Raw genomic sequence first — 22931 nt, forward strand, 5'->3', positions numbered from 1 at the left:
ACACTGGAACACCACGACTTTTGTTTCAGCAGCAGCAAAGGGAGGCTAATGCCAGAAGCCATCTGGAGAGCCCTGCAACATTTGTGGGATGGAAATAGGGCCATGCTTGTAAACACCCTGCTTCTCATGCCGGGGATCGCTTTGCAGGCTCACCCCACCCACTGCTGCTACACCTTGTCAAAGGACTCCTCGCTGTATGTCCTTGCTCTTTGCAGTGGTCCCTCCTGCACAGATTTAAAAGAGGGGAGATTTTTCTGTGCATGGGTTTTCAAGGGAACAAAACACTATCAGAGCAGCTGAAATGCATCCTGTTTGTATGGATCCACAACTGCATAACATTGCAAGCAAGGCCAGCTCTATCATTAGGCAAAGTGAGGCAATGGCCTGAGGTTACAGATGCTGGGGGCAGCAGACCCCTTGGTGTTCCTCTTAAGCTGTGTATGTTACATGGCCTGTCCTACCCCCAGCCCCCCCCCCCACTCTGCAACTAGCCTGCTGCCACAGATGTAGCGGAGGGTGCTATCTCATCTTCGGTGGTGAAGTTGTACGTGTCTTGCATTGCAGATCCTGGACTGAGCAGGTGTTAGACTAAATGACACTGAAGTTGTGTTCTCACTCAATGATTCAGAATCTAAGTGTTTTGCAGGATTGCAGCCTTAACATCTATAGCCCTTTGGGAGAGCCTGCAACTTAAATAATGGCAAATTTAGCAATTCACAATGAGAAAATTGGAACAAGGAGCCACTAAGGAAACAAAAATAAGGACAGGGGACAGAAAACGGACTTTTACCTGAGTAAATAGGGACCTTTGGAATTTACAAGCCTGTAAACAACATTTAATCTCTTTTTCTGGAAGCACTTCCCCCTTTTTAATATAGGTATGGATTTCTCCATAGCATTTTAGCCCCCTCTTGAAACAACAATCTCCCAGAGCAACTTGCATAAGATGTATGAAAAATGAATAGTATTATGAATAATGTATAACTAAATTAGTAAAAACAGGCCATTTAGAGACAGTCGGTGACAGCTGGCTCCCTGTTCCTCTCTAGATCACAGGGCAGCTGGTTTTAGAACTGGTTGAAATTATTCAATGGTAAAGGAAGGGCATTCTGCACATGCTCAGATGCTTTCTCTGGCATTCAAGTAAGTTCTGCTCGTAGTGCCAGTAGGGAACCTTATTTTGCAGGGGAGGGAAGACATGAATTTGTGCAGGAAGCCCAGAGGGAGATGATTATTACACAGCACACCTTCTATAACACCAGTTGCTACAAAACACTAGCCCTGTCTACTGGGCTCTTATGCAATATATATACCTGGTATCCACAGCAACTCCACATGCAACATTGCAACATATATGGGGGAAGAGCTGCACCCCACCACCAGGAGGCAACATAACATTGCTTGGCTAAACCTAGTCATTACCTGAAGCCAGGTTCACCGTCGTGATGGAATGGTGAAAAGGGAGTGGTACAGAAGCAGCATCTTCCTGCAACCATAGCTGAGCATGCAGTTCCCTTCAACACACAGTGGTATCATTCCTTTTATTTCCAATGTTCAGGCTACGAGTGCTGTTGCTTAAATTGCCAAAACAGCACTGCCCATGTAGAAGAGAGAGCTGGTAGCAGACTTGGGAGAGAATCCCAAGATATGCACAAATAAGCTGGTGAAAAACCCAGAACACAAAATGATGGCTGACTGTTGGAGAGGAAATGGGGAGGAAGTAGTGGTGATTATGGTTGGAATTCTGAACGGGAAACACTCTGTCCTACAAGAATTTCTTGGCAACCCCACTTGTGAATTCAGCTCAGAAAAGAATCAGTGCAGTACAGTGGTTAGTTTCAACCCAGGAGTAGCAGCTCACTGAGTGACTTTGGAGCAGTCACCATCTCTCAGTCTAATTCTGAGGATAAAAATGAAAGTGGAAAGGAGCCATGATGGCTGCCTTGAACTCCTCAGCAGGAAAAGGATAGGGGTGCACTGATTAGGGTGGCAAACTTACACATCACAAAGAAAGAGGAAATGCATCACACACACAAAAAGAGGATGAAAGGAGAAACAGAATTGCATGTGCTATTTTAGACATGTAAATTGAAAAATAATTAGTATAATACTGTACCTCTCACCACCATAGAGATTGTGACTAGGGAACCTACATGCTGTGTGCTGTCCAGACACTAAATATGGATGGGCAAATTCAAGGCCCCTGATCTCCCTTCTTAGGATTCATCTTTAAACTAAACATGGGAATTAAGGGCAGAATAAAGAGACTTCTACTTCCTTTTCAGCCTTTAAAAAAAATGGCCATGGAGTTCCCAAGGCTGTTCCACATTTAAATGTTCATTACTCAACAACTTGCTGCAGTTTCCATTAAGCTCAGTTGCCCCGTGGAGACCTACAATTGTGCCTGTGTAGTGGGGTGGATGGTCTTGAAAGGCCACGGGAGCAAGTAACTGCCAATATCTTCCTAAGGATGGCAGGAGGCCAGCAGGTAGTTTCTGCAAGCACCCACAACAGCCAAAGAGGGAGCATAAGCCCGGTTTAAGTGTCACGGAAGAGAGTCACTGGAGCCAAGGTGGAGGGGGGCACCCTAGGGAGATCTGAAAGGAAATGAGCCGATACAAGTTAGACGGCAGGCATCCTGCAACCTTGTGGGGCAGCTGCTGGATTCCTCTTGGCAGCTGAGCACAGCAGGGGGAAGGAAATGAGACACTGAGCTGACTGGCTGAGAGCAACTGCTCTCCAGGGGCAAGCCAAGGGCACACAGCAGGAGGGCAACCAGCAAACTCTAGCTAGGCCCCTGGCTTTCAGTGGGCACTTGCCCTGCTGTTTCATCCACACAGCACATTTTACAGGCTTCAAACAAGCTCTCTTTCCCCTTGATGCAAGGGATAGGACACCTCACTCCCATTGCGCTCATCTGCTTTGCTCAGCACGGCTAAGCCTGCTGCAGTGTGAAGCCTTTGTGAAGCTGGTGCCTTCCATGTTTTGAACTACAACTACAGTGGCTGTGCAGTCCAAAACATCTGGAGGCACCAGCTTCGCAAAGGCTGCCCTGTAGCGATGTTGGCAGAAATGTAGGTGCTGCCACCACCTCCAGCATCAGAACAATGAGAGGAAGGGCACAGCCTCAAATGGATTTCTCCAAAGGAAGGGGGAGAGGAGGAATTTGGAGAAGTCGTAACACACTGAAAGGTGGACGGGAAACCATCTCTGCTCTAGTCTTGGCTGTAGATGTTCCCATGAAGCCACCTGCACACAGCACATCTCAGGGAGAGATTGGCCAAGCAATCCACACCCTACACAATCTGGCAGCAGCAACATGCATAGTTTTTCATTCCAAAGCCAGAAAGGACCACTTGCTTTTGTCTTAAATGTCTTCCAGATGCCTCTTAGGCGATTAGAGAAAGGGAAGAGTGCTGTGTCTGTCAGGTTTAATACATCAAGCAACCCAGCGCACAGCAGCAGCAGATGCAAGTACAGTATAGTTTAGGGCTCTGGTGCACTTCTGTTCAGAGTCTGCCCTCTAGAGGCCATTAGAGGTTTCATTTTGTAAGAGCCAACAATGCACAACTAGATCTGACAGTGGGAGATTGTGAGGGAAAGGGAATCTGGCTGGGACTAAGGTATTGTAGGAGGAGGTTAAAAGTTCCCTTCCCTTCCATTTTCCAGATTAAAATCATCACCCAAATCACTTTAAAGCTGCTGTTTGGTCCCTAGAGACCACCTGATTAGAGAGCATGTAGTACTGGTAAAGATTACTCTAGATTCGTAATCCCTCAGTTTTGACTGCTGCAAGTATTGGCTGCTGTAGGATTTACAAGCTTGCTCTGTAGATTACTTTAATTTGCAGATTTTGAAGACTGGTTATTCTTCAACACATCTAGAACCAGGACTTAGGTTGGATGTTGTATTATGAGTCATTTCTAATATGCTGAACATATAAAGATGCCTTATACCAACACAGACAATTAATCCATCTAGCTCAGCACTAACTCTGACTGGCAGTTCTCCAGAAACTCAGGCAAAGCAGAATCACTCCCATCCCTGACATTGATATCCTTTTATTCAAGATGCCAGGAATTGACGCCCAAGAGCTTGTGAATTGAAACAAATGTGTTCTCCTACTTGAGCTGTCCTTTCAGAAGACAAATCTGATTTTATTTCTACTGATAATGATTCCCAAATGTTCTCAGAAGAGATCAAATCAGATTTGTCCTCTGAGTATTTAACCAGTTGAAAAGTGCAGTTATTTGAAGAGGTACTGAAGGGCTGACTGCACCCCCGCCCAAAAAAAGGTTACAACATTTTCAGAGCGGAGGGATGCTGCATTCAGGATCCAACCGAATCTGCACTGAAACATTTTGGGCCTCTAAAGAGGTAAAACTGCTGCTCATCCTCACCAAAGGCACAAAAGTCAGGGTGGTGTTGGAGAAAAATATTTAGCAAAGAGCATAGAAATTTTTTTTATTGTAAACAGAGCTGATCAAGGAGCCCGAGAATATTGCTGCGTGAACATCAGAAGCTGCTTTGCAAGAGGCCAACCTATTCATCAGTCTAGACCAGTGTTGTCTTCCCTGGCTGGCAGTGGTTCTCCAGGGTCGCAGGCACAGTCTCACGCACTGTTTACCTGTGCCTTTATAAACTAAAGATGCCAGGGATGGAACACGAGACTTCGAGGGCAGAAGTGGGGAAACTGCAGCCCACCACCTGGAAGGGATGACAGGTTCCCCGCCCTGCTCGAGCTGCAGAGCATGTGCTCCATCACATGATCCCTCTCCATAGCAAGCAGTGAAACACTGAGGAGGTTCACAAGCACCCAGGAGCCTCGTCCTAGGGCCTTATCTCCTTGCACACATTGCAAAGAGCCTTATTTTCCCCAGACAGCATTTTCAAGGGAAGCTACCCACTCAAAGTCCCTGGTTCTGGCCCTTGGCCATCGATGCAAGTCCTCCACTGTGAGGCCAGTGAATCTGCATTACAAGGCAAGAATAAGCCATCACAGAAAGAGAAAACCCTTTCAGACAGAGAGATAGAAAAACAGGGAGCAGTTTCCAGAGGAGAGTGTAATCCATGCTACTGTAGGACGAGTGACTTTCCCACCCTGCCCCTTCCACTGTTGTGGTAGCTGCTTTTGGCACCCCATAGGAATATGCTGCGTTAAGCAAAGGGCACAGGCTTGCTTCTGTGGGATCTGTAAGAGAGTTGAAATAAGAATCCAACCACCTATAAGGCTTAGCCTTAAACCTTCAAACCTCCTGGTACCCTTCAGTGCGGAAAGACTGTTGCCCAGGAGCAGATTTCTACAATTCCGTTGGCCTTCAAAGGCAAAATGACTTCCCTGCAAAAGCTACAAAGATGATAGAATAAGCCCTCTCCCCCATCCACAAAAGGCAGGTTAACAAGGAGCCATGACCAGCCAGCTCCAGAGAGCAAGACAGATGACTCAAGATTAAATCCTTGAACATGAATATATTTGGAGAGTGAGCAGCCCACACATCCCTTCTTCTGCCTTGGCTCTTAGGATGTCTAAGCTGCAGTTGAACTGGTGGTTGAGTCCCATACGTGGCAGTCCTGATCATCCACGTGCCGTTTACTGGAGCATTTTCTGTGGGGGGGTTCAAATGATGTTTCACCGGACCAGGGTTTGGGGACAGGTGGCTCCCCACTGCTTTTGCTCACAAAGATGGTTGGGATCTTAGGAGACAGTTCCAGCTCTTCCACCCGCTGCCCTGCAGGTGGCTGACAGTTCTTCTCTTTTGGGTTGTGCGTGGTGTTCTGGTGCTTCTCTCCTCCCCCTCTGGAGTGGACGGTGGGGAAGGGGAGATGCCGAGCGTTGCTTTGGGAAGCTGCATTTGGGGCACTGCTCCCCAGACGCGTCTGAGCCACAGGGATCTCATCCATGGACTCGGCTGACTCGGAATGGTAGTCAGCTGGAGGACCTGCGGCCTGGACAGGACCGTTGCTGCCTGTGGGTGTGACTATTTTGGGAGGGGCAGCCGGCATGGGAAGGCGAAGGCTGGAGGACGAGGATGTTGAGGAGGTGGCACCTGTGATGGAAAGTTCTGCAAACATAAGAGGAGGAAGAGGGTGTTAGGAAATGATATTTCCCTCCTTCAGCAGCAACAGCAGGGAACCTCCAGACCACAGACCAAATTAAGTCTGGAAGGGCTCGTAATATGCCCTGTGAAGACATCTTCCACAAACCACACATGACCTTATATGTGGTATCAGATGTGGGCAGATAGAGATGTGGCTGCAAATCAATAATTGGAAACCTTAAAGTGTGCCCCAGATTGTTCCTTGGCAAGTGAGGCTTGCCATCAGCATCAATCACCTGATTGGTGGTGACAACAAGCCTTGCAGGGATTGGCTGTGCTTCTGAATTCCCAACTGGAATGTTTCAATTAGGAACTCTACAGTGCAGCCAGTCCCCACACAAAGAGGGGTTTGCTTTAAGTACTGACCAGCATTTACACTAGTAAGTTCTGTTGCATCACCTGATGACTGACAGGAACTGACAGGTAGGCCACCTTGCCCACCTACCATACTCAGGGGAACTCAGGATCAGGCCCAGCAGCTGGATCCTATCCACTACCCCTGTTCCACAAGAAAGGCCAAGAGGCAAACAGAACAGAGCTCCAGTCTCCATGGGCTTTGGAGTATGAATCTACTCTTTGGCATGTAGAAAGAAGTGAGCTAGAGAAAGGAGAGGCGGTAGCTCTGCAGTTAAATCTGGAATCTACTGATTGGTCAGCTAGTTATATGGTTTCTGCTGCTGAGAAGAAATGCTCCAATGTTTAGAGGCTGTGCAATGCGGCAGGAAGAGAAAAGGAGGTGCCTCCCTAAAGGCTGTTTGGCCTGGAAAAGTGTTTTCCACAAAACTCTGATCAACCTAAGACAGCTGTGGTTATGGATCTCTATGGTATTATCTAACTTTCCCTATTTTATTGGGGGGGGGGAACATAATTATAAAAAAGAAAAAGAACTGTGCTGTTTAAAACAATAGTACAAACCATGTCTATAACGTCCTATATAATGCCATGTCCAAAATTTCTATACACTGAAAGGTTATTTATTAAACTAAGAAAATGCCTGCCTTCATACACCATTCATGACCCCATAAACTCTCTTTGAATACTTTCTACTTCTGACTCTCTCCACCTTTTCCTTTTACCTGGTTGTAAAGCTGGAAGAGAGGACCATGGGCCATCAGCCATCTTGGATCTTTCTTCTGACGCAGAAGAGGGGACTTTATGCAACTTCTTTCTCCTTTTCTTCTTCTTCTTTTTCTGAAGTTACACAACAAGACAAATCCGCTTTAAATCATTGCAGTTTTAATGGTTAGAGGAGAGTGGCTAACCTTTTACTGGCCCGAGGCCCAGATTCACCCTTGGCCAGCCCACTGGGGTTGAATGCCAGTGGTGTGGCCAAAATACACTCTCATGCTACACTCATGGGAATAATCACACAGCCTCCTGCTTCAGCTGATCTGTGCTGATCAGCTGAAGAGGGAGTGTTATCACTCCCTTCCTGCTCATAAAATGATTAATCTGATGACCAGGGAGGAAGTGAGTTGTGTTTCCAATAGGGAGTGGGCTGAGCAGAGAGAAATAAAAAACAACAATGGCTTTGCAACTGCCACAACAGATGGGGACTTGGAGGCAGGGAAAAATGCTTTGGGTGGTTAGCCAATCCCAGATTAGAGTGACAAAGAAGGACCTGGATGACCAGAGTTAAAATTCCCACTGAGCCTTGAAGCTCGCAGGGTGACCTAGGAGCAGTCACTCTTTCTTAGTCTAAAAACCTCTGAGGATAACGGGGGGGGGGGGTGAGCAAGGGCAAAGAACAATGTGGTCCCACTGAGCCCCTTTAAGGAAGGAGGGAGGAGTGATAAAAAGTAAAACAACGAGTAAGATGGTAGGTATCAAACTAGCACCACTTCCTTCCATTTTAAAATGGTTTTATAACTGATGATTGAGAGTCAGTGTGATGTAGACATTAGATTGTTAGTCTGGGGCTTGGGAGATTCAGGTTCAAATCTCTTCTCAGCTATGAAGCTCACTCGGTAATCTTGGGCCAGTCACTATTTTTCAGCCTAACCTGTGTGTGTGTGTGTGTGTGTGTGCGCGCGCGCGCGCACGCGTGAACTGCCTAGAAGAGGGGTTTTTTTTACAGTTAAGTGGTATACAATTTAAAAAATAAAATAAGTAATAAATACCCTCAGAATGAGAGATATGATTTTCCATGAAAACATGGAAAAGGAGAAAGTGCACATCTGACCCTTTTCATATTTAGCCTCAGTACAACACTGCTTTCAGTTTAAGAGCATTCAGAACCCCATTCCTCATACTGCCATCAAAGTATGAACTTTGTAATTTTGCTTCAATGGAAGGATACAAGCAGATAAAGGGCCACTAACCACAGAAGGGAAGATGTCAAGGATACAAGTTCAGCTGTAAATGATAACAGCTGCAGATGAAAGAGGAAGTGTGGCATGATGACTTATGCCCCAAGATCAGGCGCAGCAGCACAGCCCCAGCACAAAAGACTAGAATTCACAGCTCTATCTCTCACCTGTGGCTGGTCTCCATCTTGCACCTCTGATTGCTCAGGGGTGAGGATGAGCTTGGTGTCTGAGCCATCACTGCGAATGCAGAACTTGGTTAGGCTGAAAACAGAACAGGCAGTGCTGATTTCTTACATACCAATCCATCTACATTGCAATTGATACAAGCTTCACCTCCTTTGTCAGCCCATCAAGCCTTTGCTACTGGAGTTCTAGTCTGAACTCCCAGAATTTCTTCAGAAAGAAGAAATGCCTTCAGTTTTTGCTTTTTTAAAATACAAAAACAAGAAGTAACAAAATAAAAATGTCACACCATGTAAATTATAATAGTTTAACATAATTTTCTTCTTCATGTGAAATCCATTTGCAATGTGGAGAATTTCTGTATATTTCATCTTAATATTATAATTTGTATTTAATCTCTTTTCCATGATTTGAGGAAATGCTTTGATAAAAGTTGCTCCATGTGTCCCTTTAGTAACATTTATACACAGGGAAACTTCTCTTATAGCCCATTCACACAAACAGCTAACCTCTCTACTTGTACCTATGAGATTATGTACATTGAGAATGGTGTTATGACGCCTCAGATGCCTGGAAAAACTGGAAGTGCTAATTTTTCCTCCCCTCGGAGTGACTTCATTAAACTACCTGCTGTGTCTCTAGAACAGCTTCTAGGTAAGCTCAGTTATATGAAAAGAAACTTGACATCAGCTTTACTCACTCTTTCCCAGATGCTAGTCCTGTAGAGTCTTCCACCTGGATCTCAGGATTGGTATATCCAAGGCTTCCTACATAAAACTGCATTTCCTGAAATGTGCAAGAGTTATTTTAAAACAGAGGCAAGTGAACAACCCAGGCATCCTGGCAAGTTAGTTTCCCTCTCTTTATTGTAAGTCAAAATTACTGTAAAACCCTGTTTCTACAAATGCGTCCATACTGTGGGGCACGGAAGGAATATTTGGTTATTTAGCTCAGGTACCTGTAGATTTCAACATCGTTGATACTTTTTAAAAGCCTGGTCCTATAATATATTTTCCCAGAAGGAGGTCCCAGTATGTTCCATGGGGTTTGTTCCCAAGTGAACATGCATAGATTGCAACATCTTAAAAAATCTCAACCAGAATAAAAATGAGAGGCACTTGCATATAGTTCACTTTTTCTAGTTGTATTTTAGATGATAAAAAGATGAAAGGCTTGGGCAATTGTTTATGAACTATATAAAATTATGCTGTGTTTAGTTGAGCACCAACACTATCAATCACTTCATTTTAAAAGTCACTAGCTCCCTATTAATGCCATGTTCAAGTCATGGCTTACACCTCCCTTTGACAGCTTGGTTTTAGTCTGCACAAGTTTCTTACATATTTGAAATTCAGCTCAAAGCGAGATTCGAGTATACAAGCTAAACTGTCTCTCACCATGCAGTGCTGAGAGACTATGGAAGATCACTTTGTACCCAAAGTGCACAAAATCCACTTGGAATGGATGATTTCTTTAAATTGTACAACTGAATTTATTGTCAATGTGAATACTGTCTATACATTCCAAGAGAGGATTGATCAGGCATATGATGCATGAGAATCAATTCTTTTTAAAATTCTTTTTAAAATTCTTCTTTTTAAAGGAGATTTTTCTATCTATATCAGGGTTGGGAAATCCCAGGACTGTGGGTGCAACTTGGCTTGGCATGGGTCCCAATTGGGCCCACAAGGTCATTTCATCCAAACCTGATGCCAAGTGTGGGGTAGGGAGAGGCACAATTGGATCAGCTGCCTGACTGAGTTCCCCGATCCCTGCAGAAAGCAGCTTTGCCAGCTCTCGAGAGAAAGACCTTTTATGGTAAGATTTTAAATACATTCCCCATGTAGGTTTTAAAACACCACCACCACAGTGCTGTCTTTTACACTTCATCTCTAAGGAGCAAGCAGAGCACTTTGACTCTCAATCTCAGTAATGGGTACCACCATGCTGAGACTGGAAGATAAGCTGCAGGAGCCAGCAAACTACTCTGTGTGCCTTGTCAGGTCAGATCCAGCCCATAGGTCACAGGTTGGTCACCCCTGCAATACCTGAATAGGCCTCACTTGAGGAGGGCAGGATTCTAGCTGCTTGACAGGATCCTTCATCTCCTGAGGGGGGCGTTGTTGCACAATGTATTCGTAGGTGGTCAATCGATGCCACACTAATGAAACGGAAAAGAGAAGAATTAAATGATAGAAAATCTGCCAGCTCAGACACTGCATGAATAAAGGTGGAAAAGCTCAGAATTATTAACTAACATCCTCCTTATGGGTTCTCAATAAATAATACATTTTTCATTGTTAAATCAAAGGGCAGAAGTGTTAAGTAAACACTGCATGCAAAATACTCCAATCTAAACAAAAGTCATGGGTTGTCCTTGGAGAACTGTGATGGGAGAGTACTATGAACTCCACTGTCTATCCAGACCATAAGTGAATGTATGCCCCAGTCACCTTCACCTTCAGCTGCATTCACACTTTAGAAAGATATTTGAATGGGAATGTACAATTGCCATTCTGCTTACTACCCCACCATTTGAAAGTTGGGATAGACACACACTCAACCACTGGGGAATAGAAGCAGACAACTGTTGGAATAAAAATGCTAAGAAGAGTAAGATGAATCTGAGCAGAGGGAAGAGAGACCAACTACATCAGCTTAGCTGGGACCAACTGCTATTTGGCTTCTCTTCTCCCAAAACTGCCTCCTCAGTGGCCAGTTCAGCTGGTCACTTCTAAGGGGAATTATGTAACTTTAAGACTTAGTATCTGAATTTGCTTGTCTTTTCTCTTCTCTCATTTCCTTTTCCTTTTGTATTGTGCCTTAGATTGGAAGCCTGTGTGCAAATACTTACTTCTTTTTAAAGTCTCTGCAGAGTATTTATATAGACAATAGAAAACATATCCCAGTTGCTCCTTACACAGCATGTGCACAGCGGGGGTTCCCAATTAACATGAACTTCAGGATAAAAAGTGATACCTACTGAGGTAAATGTGGAAGATCAGCAGGTGACCCAACAGGAACAGAGTCAGCAGCCCCAGGAGAATCAGAACCCCAGTCAAACCCAAAATGGCAGGTCCTTGTGTCTCAATGGGAGCAGCAGGAAGGAACACAAACCACACATCCGTCTGGTTCTTCAGGCCTAGAAAACAGAATTATACAAATAAGGAAATTGAAGCCAAGTCTGGAGCCATGGAACATCTGAAGGGGAGTGATACTGAGAAGGTGCAAAATACCTTTGCTGCTCAGGTCAAAGGGAACAATTTCTAAGAAGCTTTGAGCTTGAACTTCTCTTTATAGATGTTAACTATTTAAAGAAATTGCATCATGCCACTCTTGATCATAGAATGCTGTAATAGTGTATGATAATTGGGATACTTATCACTAGAGGTGCTCCCTGAGGGAACCTAGTTGAACAAAGTGTTCACATTGAGACAGTTCCTCATGCAGAGTGTGGGTTGATACCTTCAAAGTGCTGGTCTGTGCGCAGTCTCATGGGGTTAAGGAAGAATTCCACAAAAACGTAGCAAGCAATGAGTAGGATTAGGAGAAGGCCTAGGATGGCAGATATCACGCTGTTCAGAAAAAGCCTGCCAAGGAAATAGAAGGTCAGTTAGCACTACTCTGTCTGTTGAATGATCCCGGTTCTTCCCATCCACTTTCTCCATACGATTCATAATTTTATGCAACTTGCTTTTCTTTCTAAACCAAAAAGCCCCCAATGTTATGGTCTTTCCTCATAAGAGAGTTGCTCATGCCCTTTTCTGCAACTTTTTCCCGCTCTACAACATCCTTTTGAAAGTTCACTCCCAGAACATGGCACTCCAAGAGGTCACACCATAGATTTGTATAACAGCATTATGATATTGGCAGTTTTGTTTTCAATTCTGTTCCTAATGACCCTGAACATGGAATTCATATTTTTATAACTAATGCACACTGGGTTGGTGGTTTGTTTTTTTTAACTATGCACCATGACCCTTAGATCCCTTTCCTGGTCAATCATTGTCTGCTCAGACCACATCTGTGAATAAGCGAAGTTGGGATATTTTTTTTTGACTCAAAGGCCAGAGGGATGTGCACGTACTGTGGCACACACTACAGAACTCTATCCTAATTTAAGTCTGACACGCCAAAAAAGGTTGGCATCACCTACTTCAGAGCTACTAAAAGAGGACAAAGCTTAACCTTCAGTATCCAGAAGGAACAGAGCAAGAAAGTGAGCTCTATGTCCAGCTGTTTGAGTTAGGGTTCAAAATAAGCATTTGGACAGAGATCCCTAATCTTTGGCTAAATAAGTTCTACTCTGTGCTCCCTTTTAAAAGCTACTGAAGAAGTAGGCATACAATTCTGCCTGCAAACTTAAGGGCGCTCTCTGATTTGTATGGAATATGCTATAATTTTGAAAAGGAGAGAAACTAGGTATTTGGACAATAGTGGCTGAAGCACAAGGCACAGGGATGATTCAACAGTCTTGCACAGTAGCTTTGCTTGTGTGGATTAATGCTATGAAAGACATGACCCATACCAATAGTTCCTCTCTCCCACACAGTTGTTAAGCCACATGCAGTGATGATCAAATCCACACACACACTTGTTGCAGGTCCCACAGTGCTTTGATCTGGAGCTCCTAACAATAAGAAAGGAATGTTCATGTTAGAGTGGATAAAACCTGCAAAACAGAACTAATTGCAGTTTGTTGCTCATGCCTCTCACAGTCTGGGATGCTATGTTAGATGCCTAAAACACAAAGAAAAGGAGAAGAATAGCACACCTAAGTCTACTGAAGACCAACATTACACACTCTCTTTCTTCCCCTGTTTCTTTCTCTCAGGCTACAAACCCAATTGAGCCTACTTATATATTTTGCAACAATGCAACTCCCACTTAAATGCAATGAAGCAGCATGAGACCACTGCTCTTTTCTTAATTGCTGCTGACTTTTATGCTTCCTGCCAGCACACCTGAGCAAGATCATTCTAGCCTCTCTCTTAATGCTACAATAATACTGAAAGACGAGTATGTTGGGCAAGCCAAAATCCCTACCTAACCACTGTGTCCAATGCACAAACACAATGGTGCTGGTGGTTATTGCGCTGTCCATGACTTCCTGCCACCAATGTAGCAGAGCCACTGGCTTCCAGTGAAATGAAGCAACAACAAAAACACAGGACCCTACCAACAGGAAAAATCATTGCCCTGGCAGTATTTGTTTCCATAACTTGAACTGAGGAAAAATTAAGGACTGGACTGCTTCTGGAACCAGAAATGGGTATTTAGTTGACAGCCTTGTGCTCAATAAATCTCCAGTTCTCCAATGAAGGTAGACTATAACTCCACAACTATTACACACATGCTTCCTCTGATATTTCCAATACTTGACTGCTGTCTGTGAGAGGATTCAGTGCAATAAACTTACAGAAAACACAAGGAAGAGCAAGGCTATTACTTACACATTGACATCACAGATGTGACAGTGGCGGTTTTCAATGACGTGAGCATGCTGGCTTCGATTGAAAGTAGTGAGTGGCCCCTGGTAATTCTTCTCTCGCACACCGTCATCAGCTGGGTCAATAGAAACTGCTGTAAGATGAACTACTAGATGGCAGAGAAAAAACACTCCGGGACACTGAAGTGGACACAGTTAAGGGTTGTCTCTACAAATATACTGACTTCTCATTTTCAGGGTCCCATTTAAGTGGGCAAAATATCAGATTTAATCTCTTCAGTTAAGAAAAAGGTCTCTTTTGTCACCAAGTGAGTCAAAGGATTCAAATTATCATTCATTCACAAAGGCACAGGAAAAGTAAAATTAACAAGGAATGTGGGCAGCGTTGAGAGCAAAAGGACACAGCAAAACGGCATGAGCCATTAGTGTACAGAAAATTGCATTTATTCTTTTAGAAAGCGTAAGATATTACTGAAATGCAACAATCCTACAAATTGCAGTAAAGTAAGGGTATAGTCTGAACGATAGGAACACTCAGTGATTTTGCTCACTAAAGGTTTTCTACCATTCCTAAATACCTCACCAGTAATTGTGACAGCTGTATTTGCAATACTATGCTGAAACATCAACATGTAAGGATACAATATACCCAGCAGGAACCCAGTGCGCAGGCAGGAGTGGCACAAGGACACCAAAGCCAACCACTGCAAAGAAGAGGTAGAGCAGCCAAGCAACAAACTGGAATGGATGTGGAGGCCAGCTCCAGCCATTTCTCCGGGCATGCTGGGACTGGACCTCATGAGCTGCTTCATCACTCTTCTCTGGTGCTGTCTTATTAGGTGGTTTATTGCAGATGTTCATCTACCAGAAGCAGAAAAGAAAGCTTTATTTATCTGAAAGATCAATTGCGTTGCCCAAATATACCCACTTGACTACTTTGATCTGCGGAACTGGCACTGTTACAGGTGCTACATAATATAATTTGTTCTACATTTGTAGGAAATGGATCTTTAAGTATGGCAGCCCCCACACTTTGGAACCTCCTGCCTATTGACATCAGGCAGACACCTTCACTGTCCTCTTTTCAGTGCCTGCTAAACACAGTTTTCTTCAGACAAGCCCAACCTGATTTGTAGAATGTCCGTGTGTGTTTTAATCTGTTTAGTTTATTGCATATTTTTTATAAAAAAAGTTTCAAACAGTTGCTTTTAACTGTTTCTACTGATAACGTTATTGTTCTGTAAACCACTTGAAGGTTTTTAAAAAGAAAGAAGTATAAAAATTATGAAATAAATAAATAATAAAAAGACCACCCCATACTGCAGCTGGCCTTGTCTCTTTGGAGGTTTGCTTAGACCAGGTCTAAAGGTTACATCTGTTATACTGTTAGGCATTGAGATAAGTGCAATGTTGCCAAGTGTGCTATTGCTCTAGGTGAGAACTGTGTAATGCTTTGCATCCCAACCCCCGTAGCTGAATGAGTATGTGTGCTTTAGTGCACTGTGGAAACATATCTCACCAAACATAAGTAGTTCTGAAGCAAAGTTTTCCCTCCCCTGTCCATATGTCTGCCTTTAACCAGTATGTATGTCTAATGACTTTCTGCATTTATGCTAAGTACTTTGACAAGCAAACAGAGGGAAGAGGAGGACTGGATTATCTCCACAAGTTCAGCTACTTTGTCTTCTGCACAAATCTAATACAAGCACCCTTACTTGATATTTATTACAAACAAGCAAAGACGTCACATGAAAACTCTAAGCTTCACAAGGTGTGTGTAACCTGGAGAAGCCCAAGGCCATGGAAGACTATAAAAGTTGCAGAAGTCATGGAGGCTTCCCTTACCCCAGCCGCAAGATGGTGGCCTCAGTTTCTCAGTGCAGGCTCCTTTAATCTGATCATGTAGCTCTTAAAATGTTCTCATAAGGCCCACAGTCCTTTTCTCTGTAGATAGTCAAGAGTAAATTAGAAGGATTAAATCATATCAAAAACAATCTTTTGAAAAAATATGATACATAAAGGCTTCTGTACCAAAGCCTTCAATACAAAAATGATACTTTACATTTTAAGTAATACTGTTTTTTAAAACAATTTTGTATCTTTTGCTTTTTGACCCATTTCATCTCTATCCAGTGAAGACAGGTGTGATGGAAAAGCCCACCAAATAGGTCATCCTTTATTGCAAAGCAAAGCCCACTTCATTCTCCAATATATGAAACTAGCTGAACTACAAAAGCTAAAAAGAGGCAAGCTATCCACTGTCTGCTTTGGCTGGTGAAACTGGAACACAACAGACACTTCTACAAGAGGTGAAAATTCATGATTCTCCTTTAACAGAGGTTTTTTGTTTTTTTTTAAGCAGAGGCTAAAGCAACTGATTTTATGCATTGGCAGAGGAGTGACTTTTGATGCCACTCCCTAGGGAACACAACACTAGTGTATTGCCAGATCTCCTAGACACTTTCTTATAAATACACACGACAACACGAGGACTGCACACATGTGCTCACAATACTCAAATACACAACACCCAAATTTTCGTAGTCAGGGATTGCAAACATTTTTTGAAAGAGCAACAGTCTCAAATGGCAACCACAGAAAGCTTGTGTAGTCTGGATGTCTCTAGTTAAAATCTGATCTCTATCATGTACGCACTAGATGGGTTTAGGGAAGCCACTATTTTTTCTGATCCAGACTTCTTCATTTGGAAAACAGGGATAGTAATATTAGACTGTTTTACAGGATTGTTGTGAGGATTAAAAAAAAGTGTTGTAAACATTCATATTATTATGAATCACAGCAGATGATTAAGGAGACAAAAATATATAAATCTATAGCTCTGCTAGACAGCACTTAACAGAAGCTCCCATACCTAGTCAAGTCTTATATTGTACCTGAGGGTTCAGGAATTTACACAGCATCAATCACACTATGATTTCCCTCAACTTGCTGATAGTTAGAAAGACAAACGCCAGAGTTGATAGTTGAGTGATGTGAGCTAGATGTGTAAAAGCAGTAGGCTGTTAAGAAAGAGAGAGGTAGGGGGGTGCCTGATTTTCATTTGAATCCAATGCTATAGGAGAAGAAGTGACCAGAGGACAAATGACCACTGGGAGGAGGGCAGAAAGAAGAAATGCCTTGGTACACTTGCATCAGAACAACCAGATGCCTTCATCTGCCCCAGCTGCAACAAAACATGTCTCTCCCCTATTGGTCTCTACAGCCACAGCAGGCACTGTAACTCTCCAACAGTTTGACTTCACCCCCAAAAGTGTACTCTTCCATTGTCTCCCGAGACAGATGGATGTCAACCAAACCATATATCATAAAGACACCACAGTCTCTGCCGAACCTTATTCCAAAGGAAACCCTGAGTAGGCAACTGGAACCTCTGGAATCTCATACTGCTCAGAGATTGGGGTGACATGTAACAATACTACAATCTAGTTCTCACTTAAATGGTAAACCTTTGTCTAGGCTGCACAATTTCAGTCTGTCCAAGTAGGGGGGCACTCATATAATGGAATGTCCCCCAGTCCAGCTAAATCAGAAGAGAACCATTAATCTCAATGGGTCTACTCTAACTATCACTATTACCCTTTATGTCAAGCAAAATGATTCTTGCCTCATCTTCTCCTAGACAAGCTAGTTTTCTACATAGAGAACACTTTTTGTACAAAAGACCATTCAGTTATGTGAGCATCCCCACAGTCTGAAGTGGTACAGCCCAGACACAGGTCTACCACTAGTGTTAGAAACTGAGATATGAAAGCTAGGAGCTAAATGGAACCTTAAACCTAGGTTATGGGAACAACAACGGAATGTCTATGTGCGCTTTTTTAATAACAAGAATACACTGCTGAAAATGAATGTGCTACAGCTAAAATATTATGTTCCATTTTTTCACATGGTCTAGTCCTTCCCCTGTCCACCACCCTAATATTCTTAAGAGGGTCTCTTCTCCAGTCTTCAGAGAGTAGCTGGAAGTGGGGAGGCACAAAAAAGTCCTCCTTTGCTTCCACACTGCAGTCTTATTCTGAAATTTTAGGTGCAGTACTGCGCCCAGAGCTCAGAAACTGCTCATGCTAATGAAATTCCAAGTTGCGAAATGCACCTAAAACAATGAGCGTTTCAAACACTGTCTACCACCTTAGTAAGAACTAGCTGGTGAGTGGGTGTTTAAAAGTTATTGGAATTATCAAAGGCTAATTGAGGAAGGAAATATAGTGATCTGGTTGGTTAGAACTGGAAGCAAACATATTGTCTCCAAGCTGGGAAGAAGGGGAGTTATTTTTCCACATGCCTTTCCGAGTTCGGAAAAGTGAAAACTGAGGTACCTTTCAGAGAAACAGCGGCCCATGCCTTAGAAAATTAGGTGTAGTATATCAGGAGATGTTCAGAGGCTACTAATATGGAGAAATTAAAGTGCCAGTTCATAAATCACAACTGTCCAAATGTCTCAGATAGGATTTAAGAAAAAGCCAGTCAGTGGAAGGAAGGCACATATAATGGAAAACTTGCATTTTCAGTTCTCAACATGCTACGCGGTCCAGCCATGCCCAGGAAGCTCAGTTAAACATCAAGAGAGCCGTGGACTCAAAAAGGTTGAAAATCTCTGGCTGAAAGTGTCTAGCCTCCCTGAAAATAAATCTGGATGTCTGAACACTGAATAATAAACAGGTTGTCTGGAAGCACCCAGTGTATAACTATACCTGTAACGCGGGATAACTAAGACTTCATACATCTGATGAAGTGGACTGTAGTCCAGGAAGGCTTATGGCCATAATAAATTTGTTAAGTCTTCAAAGTCCCACAAGCATTAAAAAAAAAAAAAACTTATACTACTGTGTGTCCCAATCAAAGGGGCTCACTCCTAGGAAAGTGTGCACAGATAACTGCCTGCATAGCTTCCGAGTAAACGTGTACAGGATCGTGCTTGCCATTCACTTCCGTAGAACGTTTAGTATAATTCCAGCACTAATTAAACAGAGGTAGATTTAATAAAAATTAAAATAGATTTAAACTCGACAGCCAGAGAGAGAGAGACCAGCTCTTCTCAAGCCAAGACGCCGGTGATGGCACAGAGTCCCTTCCTCCATCCCAAAAAATACTTCCATAGAGGTTCGTGGAAAACCACGAGCACCCCATAAGTCCACGATCCCCCCTCTCCCCCCGACGGGAAAGGCCTCACTCCGGCGGCTGTATAAATCCAACCCCCACCCACCAGGGGAAGGGGGGCCCGAGTCCGTCCTCCTCACCTTCCCCCCCCAGCTCAGTGGCGGTTCCGGGCGGCCACACACCCGCCTCATGCCCGGGATCGGGAGGGCGCTGAGGGGCCCCCTTCCTCAGCGCAGGCCCTGCTGGACCAAAGGCTCCTCGGCGCGGGTCAGGCCGCGGGGCCCGTCTCCATGGCGACAGCAAGGGCAGCGGCCCGACTCCTCCCCCATCCTTCCAAGCCCCGCCCCGCCTCTCTCTCCCTGCCTCTCGCAGTTTCCCCAGGTAGCCCGCCCCCTCCTGGCAGGCACACGGTACTGCAGCTCTCGCCGCGAAAACACGGGCGTATTCGGCGGCTTCATTTTTTTTGGCACCCGAAATGCTCCTCGAAGGACAACGGGCTCCTTATCAGGCTTCTCACTTCGAAAGAAGACTCGTTCGTTCCTCACAGCCCCACACAAATCTCGTTTCAAATACAGAGGGGACCAACGCTTCCAGCTTGAAGCAAAAGGCACACCAACTCCAGACCAAAAGTGCCAAAAGAGAAAAATTTCTTCTCCTCCTCATAATATTAGAACTCCTGGACATGCAATGAAGGCAGAGTGTCTGAAGATTCAGGAGACCCAAAAGAAAATGCTTCCTCACACAGGACGTAGTTGTCAGTCATATGGCTGTGGGGTGGGGTTTTTTAAAGTTGGAATATATACTTTTTAGTAGTTTGTTTATATTTTGTGTTATTATTTATTGCATTTGTATCCCACGTCTTCCTTCAAGTAGCTCAAGGTGGAATACACAGTTTTCCTCCTCCAATTCCCACAACCCCGTGGGGTAGGTGAGGATGAGAGTAACTGGCCCAAGGTCTCTCAGTGAGCTTCATGGTCAAGGACGGATTTGGTCTCCCAGGTCCTACTCTGACACTCTAACCCAGGCATCCCCAAACTCGGCCCTCCAGCTGTTTTGGGACTACAACTCCCATCATCCCTAGCTAACAGGACCAGTGGTCAGGGATGATAGGAACTGTAGTCCCAAAACATCCGGAGGGCCGAGTTTGGAGATGCCTGCTCTAACCACAATACTGCACTGTATTTCTTTTTTACTTTAGTGTGCTATACAAACAGGTATGGTAGACGCATACCAGCTTGTTTTCAGATAGCTAAGGAAAATCATCCTTTCCCTACAACCAGGGGGAAAGTTGTTAAAAAATCAATTTATGTTTATCAAATAAAATAATGATGCAATTGTTCTCAAACTACATAGAAAAAAATGGAGAGGGAACTCACTTAAACAAGAAAAATGAGGAACAGAACAGGAAGGAACTCTGATGAAGCAGAATAGGGTAGTTTCAGGTGATGGACGCTGCATAAAATGAGATTGGGGGCTGCTTCTAGCCCCTTGGAGTGCTGGTTGCTGACCTGTGCTCTAGCACTTCTTTTCTTACAAACTGAATACTTATTTGGTAAGAGTAGATATATGAATGTTATCCACATGTACACAACACGTGTGAATACTGTCTCAAAATACTTGTTTCTGTTCCTTTTGTACAAAATCAGAAAATGATTTCAAAAACCTGGTATCTACAAACATGTTGAATTTAAACTTCTTTTTTAAAGAACAATTTCCCTAGGCAATAAAAGTGGCTTTTAGAGTTCCATATTATCTCAACAATTTATTCTGAAGGTTGTACTTACATTAAATGACTAAAAAGCTTCCATTGTGGCTCCAGTAAGGTTATACACACAGACGCTTCGTTTTTGCCTGAAAACCAGGACACTCTGTTAAATGCAAAAGCTTGCATACCTTCAGCAGAAAAGGCCCCAAATGAAGAAAAAACCCAACAACTTCCCTCTTGGATTACTGCATTTCTTTCACTTAGGCTGTACTGGACTCCATTCTCTCTCTTGAGGCAGCAGCACTGATGGAAACTGACTGGCTGGGAAACATGAAGAAATCTCTAAATAGAGCTACTGGAGTAAATCCAAAACACTGGAAGAAACCTAATGTGTAAAATATTTAAAAACAAGTGGGTTGCCACTCCCTTTCTGGCCTATGACGATGTGGAAGCTGTGCAAGACCACACCCTATCCAGCCTTCAAAATAAAAATCCCATTTAGAAGTTGAAATATACAGAGAGAAATAATGGAGTACGTATTTTCCTTGAAGAAGGGGAGGGTACTGAAGGGAAGACACTGAACGGGGCTAGCAAGCTTTAATCAGACGACAGACAAGGGAAGTTGTATTTTAAGGAACAGACGTCATCCTTTCTTCTTTATCTTCAATGTTCCCCTTTCCTTTTCTAACCAGATGCTACTTCCAATTTGGGTCATGGGGGGATGAACCCCCACCCCATTCCTAGCTTTTTTTTTTTAAGAGTGTTTCTAGCACATGTAAGATACGAGACAAAATGTTCAGGCAGTATTCTCATGTTTTGTGAGAAATCAGGCCACTCTCCCCTTTTCATTTGTTTTACTTCTGCTCCACCACAACCCCAGAAAAATTCCTGCAGACCCCCATAATGTGAGAGTGCACCCTCCCCAAATCGCTACTTCCTGTTCATTCTGATCGTATTTTCAGGGTAATGGAGCACCTCAATGCTTTTCTCCCTCCTGTTCTCAGCATCTTATTTATTTAACTAACTAACTAAATTGCATCCTGCCCTTCGGGATACAAATCCGTCCAAGGCAGATTACAATGAACATTAAAAAGTCACCAGGATATTTCTCACAGGGCAGTTGATCATAGATCTTATTTGGCCAAGGATGGAAAAAGTTCAGTAAGAGCAGGCCATGAGGTGGTCTTTGCTGCCTCTCCTGAAATCCTTCCTGCAGGACAGCTGATGGAGATCAGTTTGGCTGAGCGCAGGAAGCGTCTGATGTCTCCAATGCCCTCAAGCAACTTGGCCTCACACTCCAGTCAGCTGGGGCTGGGGGTGGAGCAGCGAGCTGGGGGTAGTGGGTCAACATGCCCTAGCATGGTTTGTTCCAGTTGTTGTCTTCCAGATGCAGGGCTATGTGCTAATATTTCTGCTGTGGGAAGGTGGGGTGCTACTTCTGTGAGGCTTTCATCCATCCTGCCCATGTCCTCTTGCAAAACAGCTCCCCTCACCACTCTGCCCTGAATTGCCACCAGTAAGGTATACTAAGTGCCTCTCCCTAAGCAAAGCCCCCTGAAGACATTCCTATGAAGCTGAAGTGGAGAACCAGCAGGAGGTCACCTCCACCTTCTGTTGTTGCTGGTTTATTTTAAGGGGGAGGCTATCAGCCCTCTGTCCCCTCCCGCTGCAGGAAGCAGCTTCAACCCCAGGCCCAATCTTGTTCCCTGTCTTCCTTCCAACCATCCTTCCTCTTCCTTGCTTGGAGATACCGCTGGTCTTTGCCATTAGTTTAACTTGCCCCCCTGTCCCTATTTCCAAGGAGGCTCTAATAGCCTTGTGCCAATGAATAAATACATTTCCAGGAGTGCTAGAAATCCACAACTCACAAAGATTTGAAAAAGGGATTTCCAGCTCCTTCATCAAAGGACGTCAGATTCACAAGAAGCCAGTGCAGGGTCTTTTGAGTAGTGGTGTTAGGTTTCTGAAATTCACTGCAAAGGGAGGCCCATCTAACCTCATCAATTCAGCTTTGTTGTTATAGAGGACAGGGAGGTGTACAATTGCGTATGAAATACTTACACACCACC

At 43.9% G+C, this 22931-nt stretch overlaps 1 protein-coding gene across 3 annotated transcripts; it reads right to left on the bottom strand.

Annotated features, from left to right (window-relative positions):
- Positions 1–5449: 5449 nt before the first annotated feature.
- ZDHHC1 (zDHHC palmitoyltransferase 1) lies at positions 5450–21226 on the bottom strand. Of its 3 annotated transcripts, none has more exons than XM_081018068.1 (12): positions 20942–21226; positions 15885–15983; positions 14682–14900; positions 14044–14219; positions 13119–13220; positions 12056–12180; positions 11574–11732; positions 10639–10751; positions 9291–9376; positions 8575–8668; positions 7175–7289; positions 5450–6062 (listed from the first exon to the last, which is right to left on the bottom strand). In XM_081018068.1, the coding sequence occupies exons 3-12, from the start codon at positions 14898–14900 to the stop codon at positions 5527–5529; spliced, it is 1725 nt and encodes a 574-aa protein (XP_080874194.1). In that variant the 5' UTR covers positions 15885–15983; positions 20942–21226; the 3' UTR covers positions 5450–5526. The 3 variants fall into 3 exon arrangements, with proteins under 3 accessions (XP_080874194.1, XP_080874195.1, XP_080874193.1); XM_081018069.1 differs by lacking the exon at positions 20942–21226 and adding an exon at positions 19298–19469 and having other exon boundaries at positions 8575–8644; XM_081018067.1 differs by lacking the exon at positions 20942–21226 and adding an exon at positions 19298–19468.
- Between the last annotated feature and the right edge of the window lie 1705 nt (positions 21227–22931).

This window comes from Podarcis pityusensis, assembly GCF_964106645.2.
Source record: "Podarcis pityusensis genome assembly, chromosome: 8".
NCBI lineage: Eukaryota > Metazoa > Chordata > Lepidosauria > Squamata > Lacertidae > Podarcis > Podarcis pityusensis.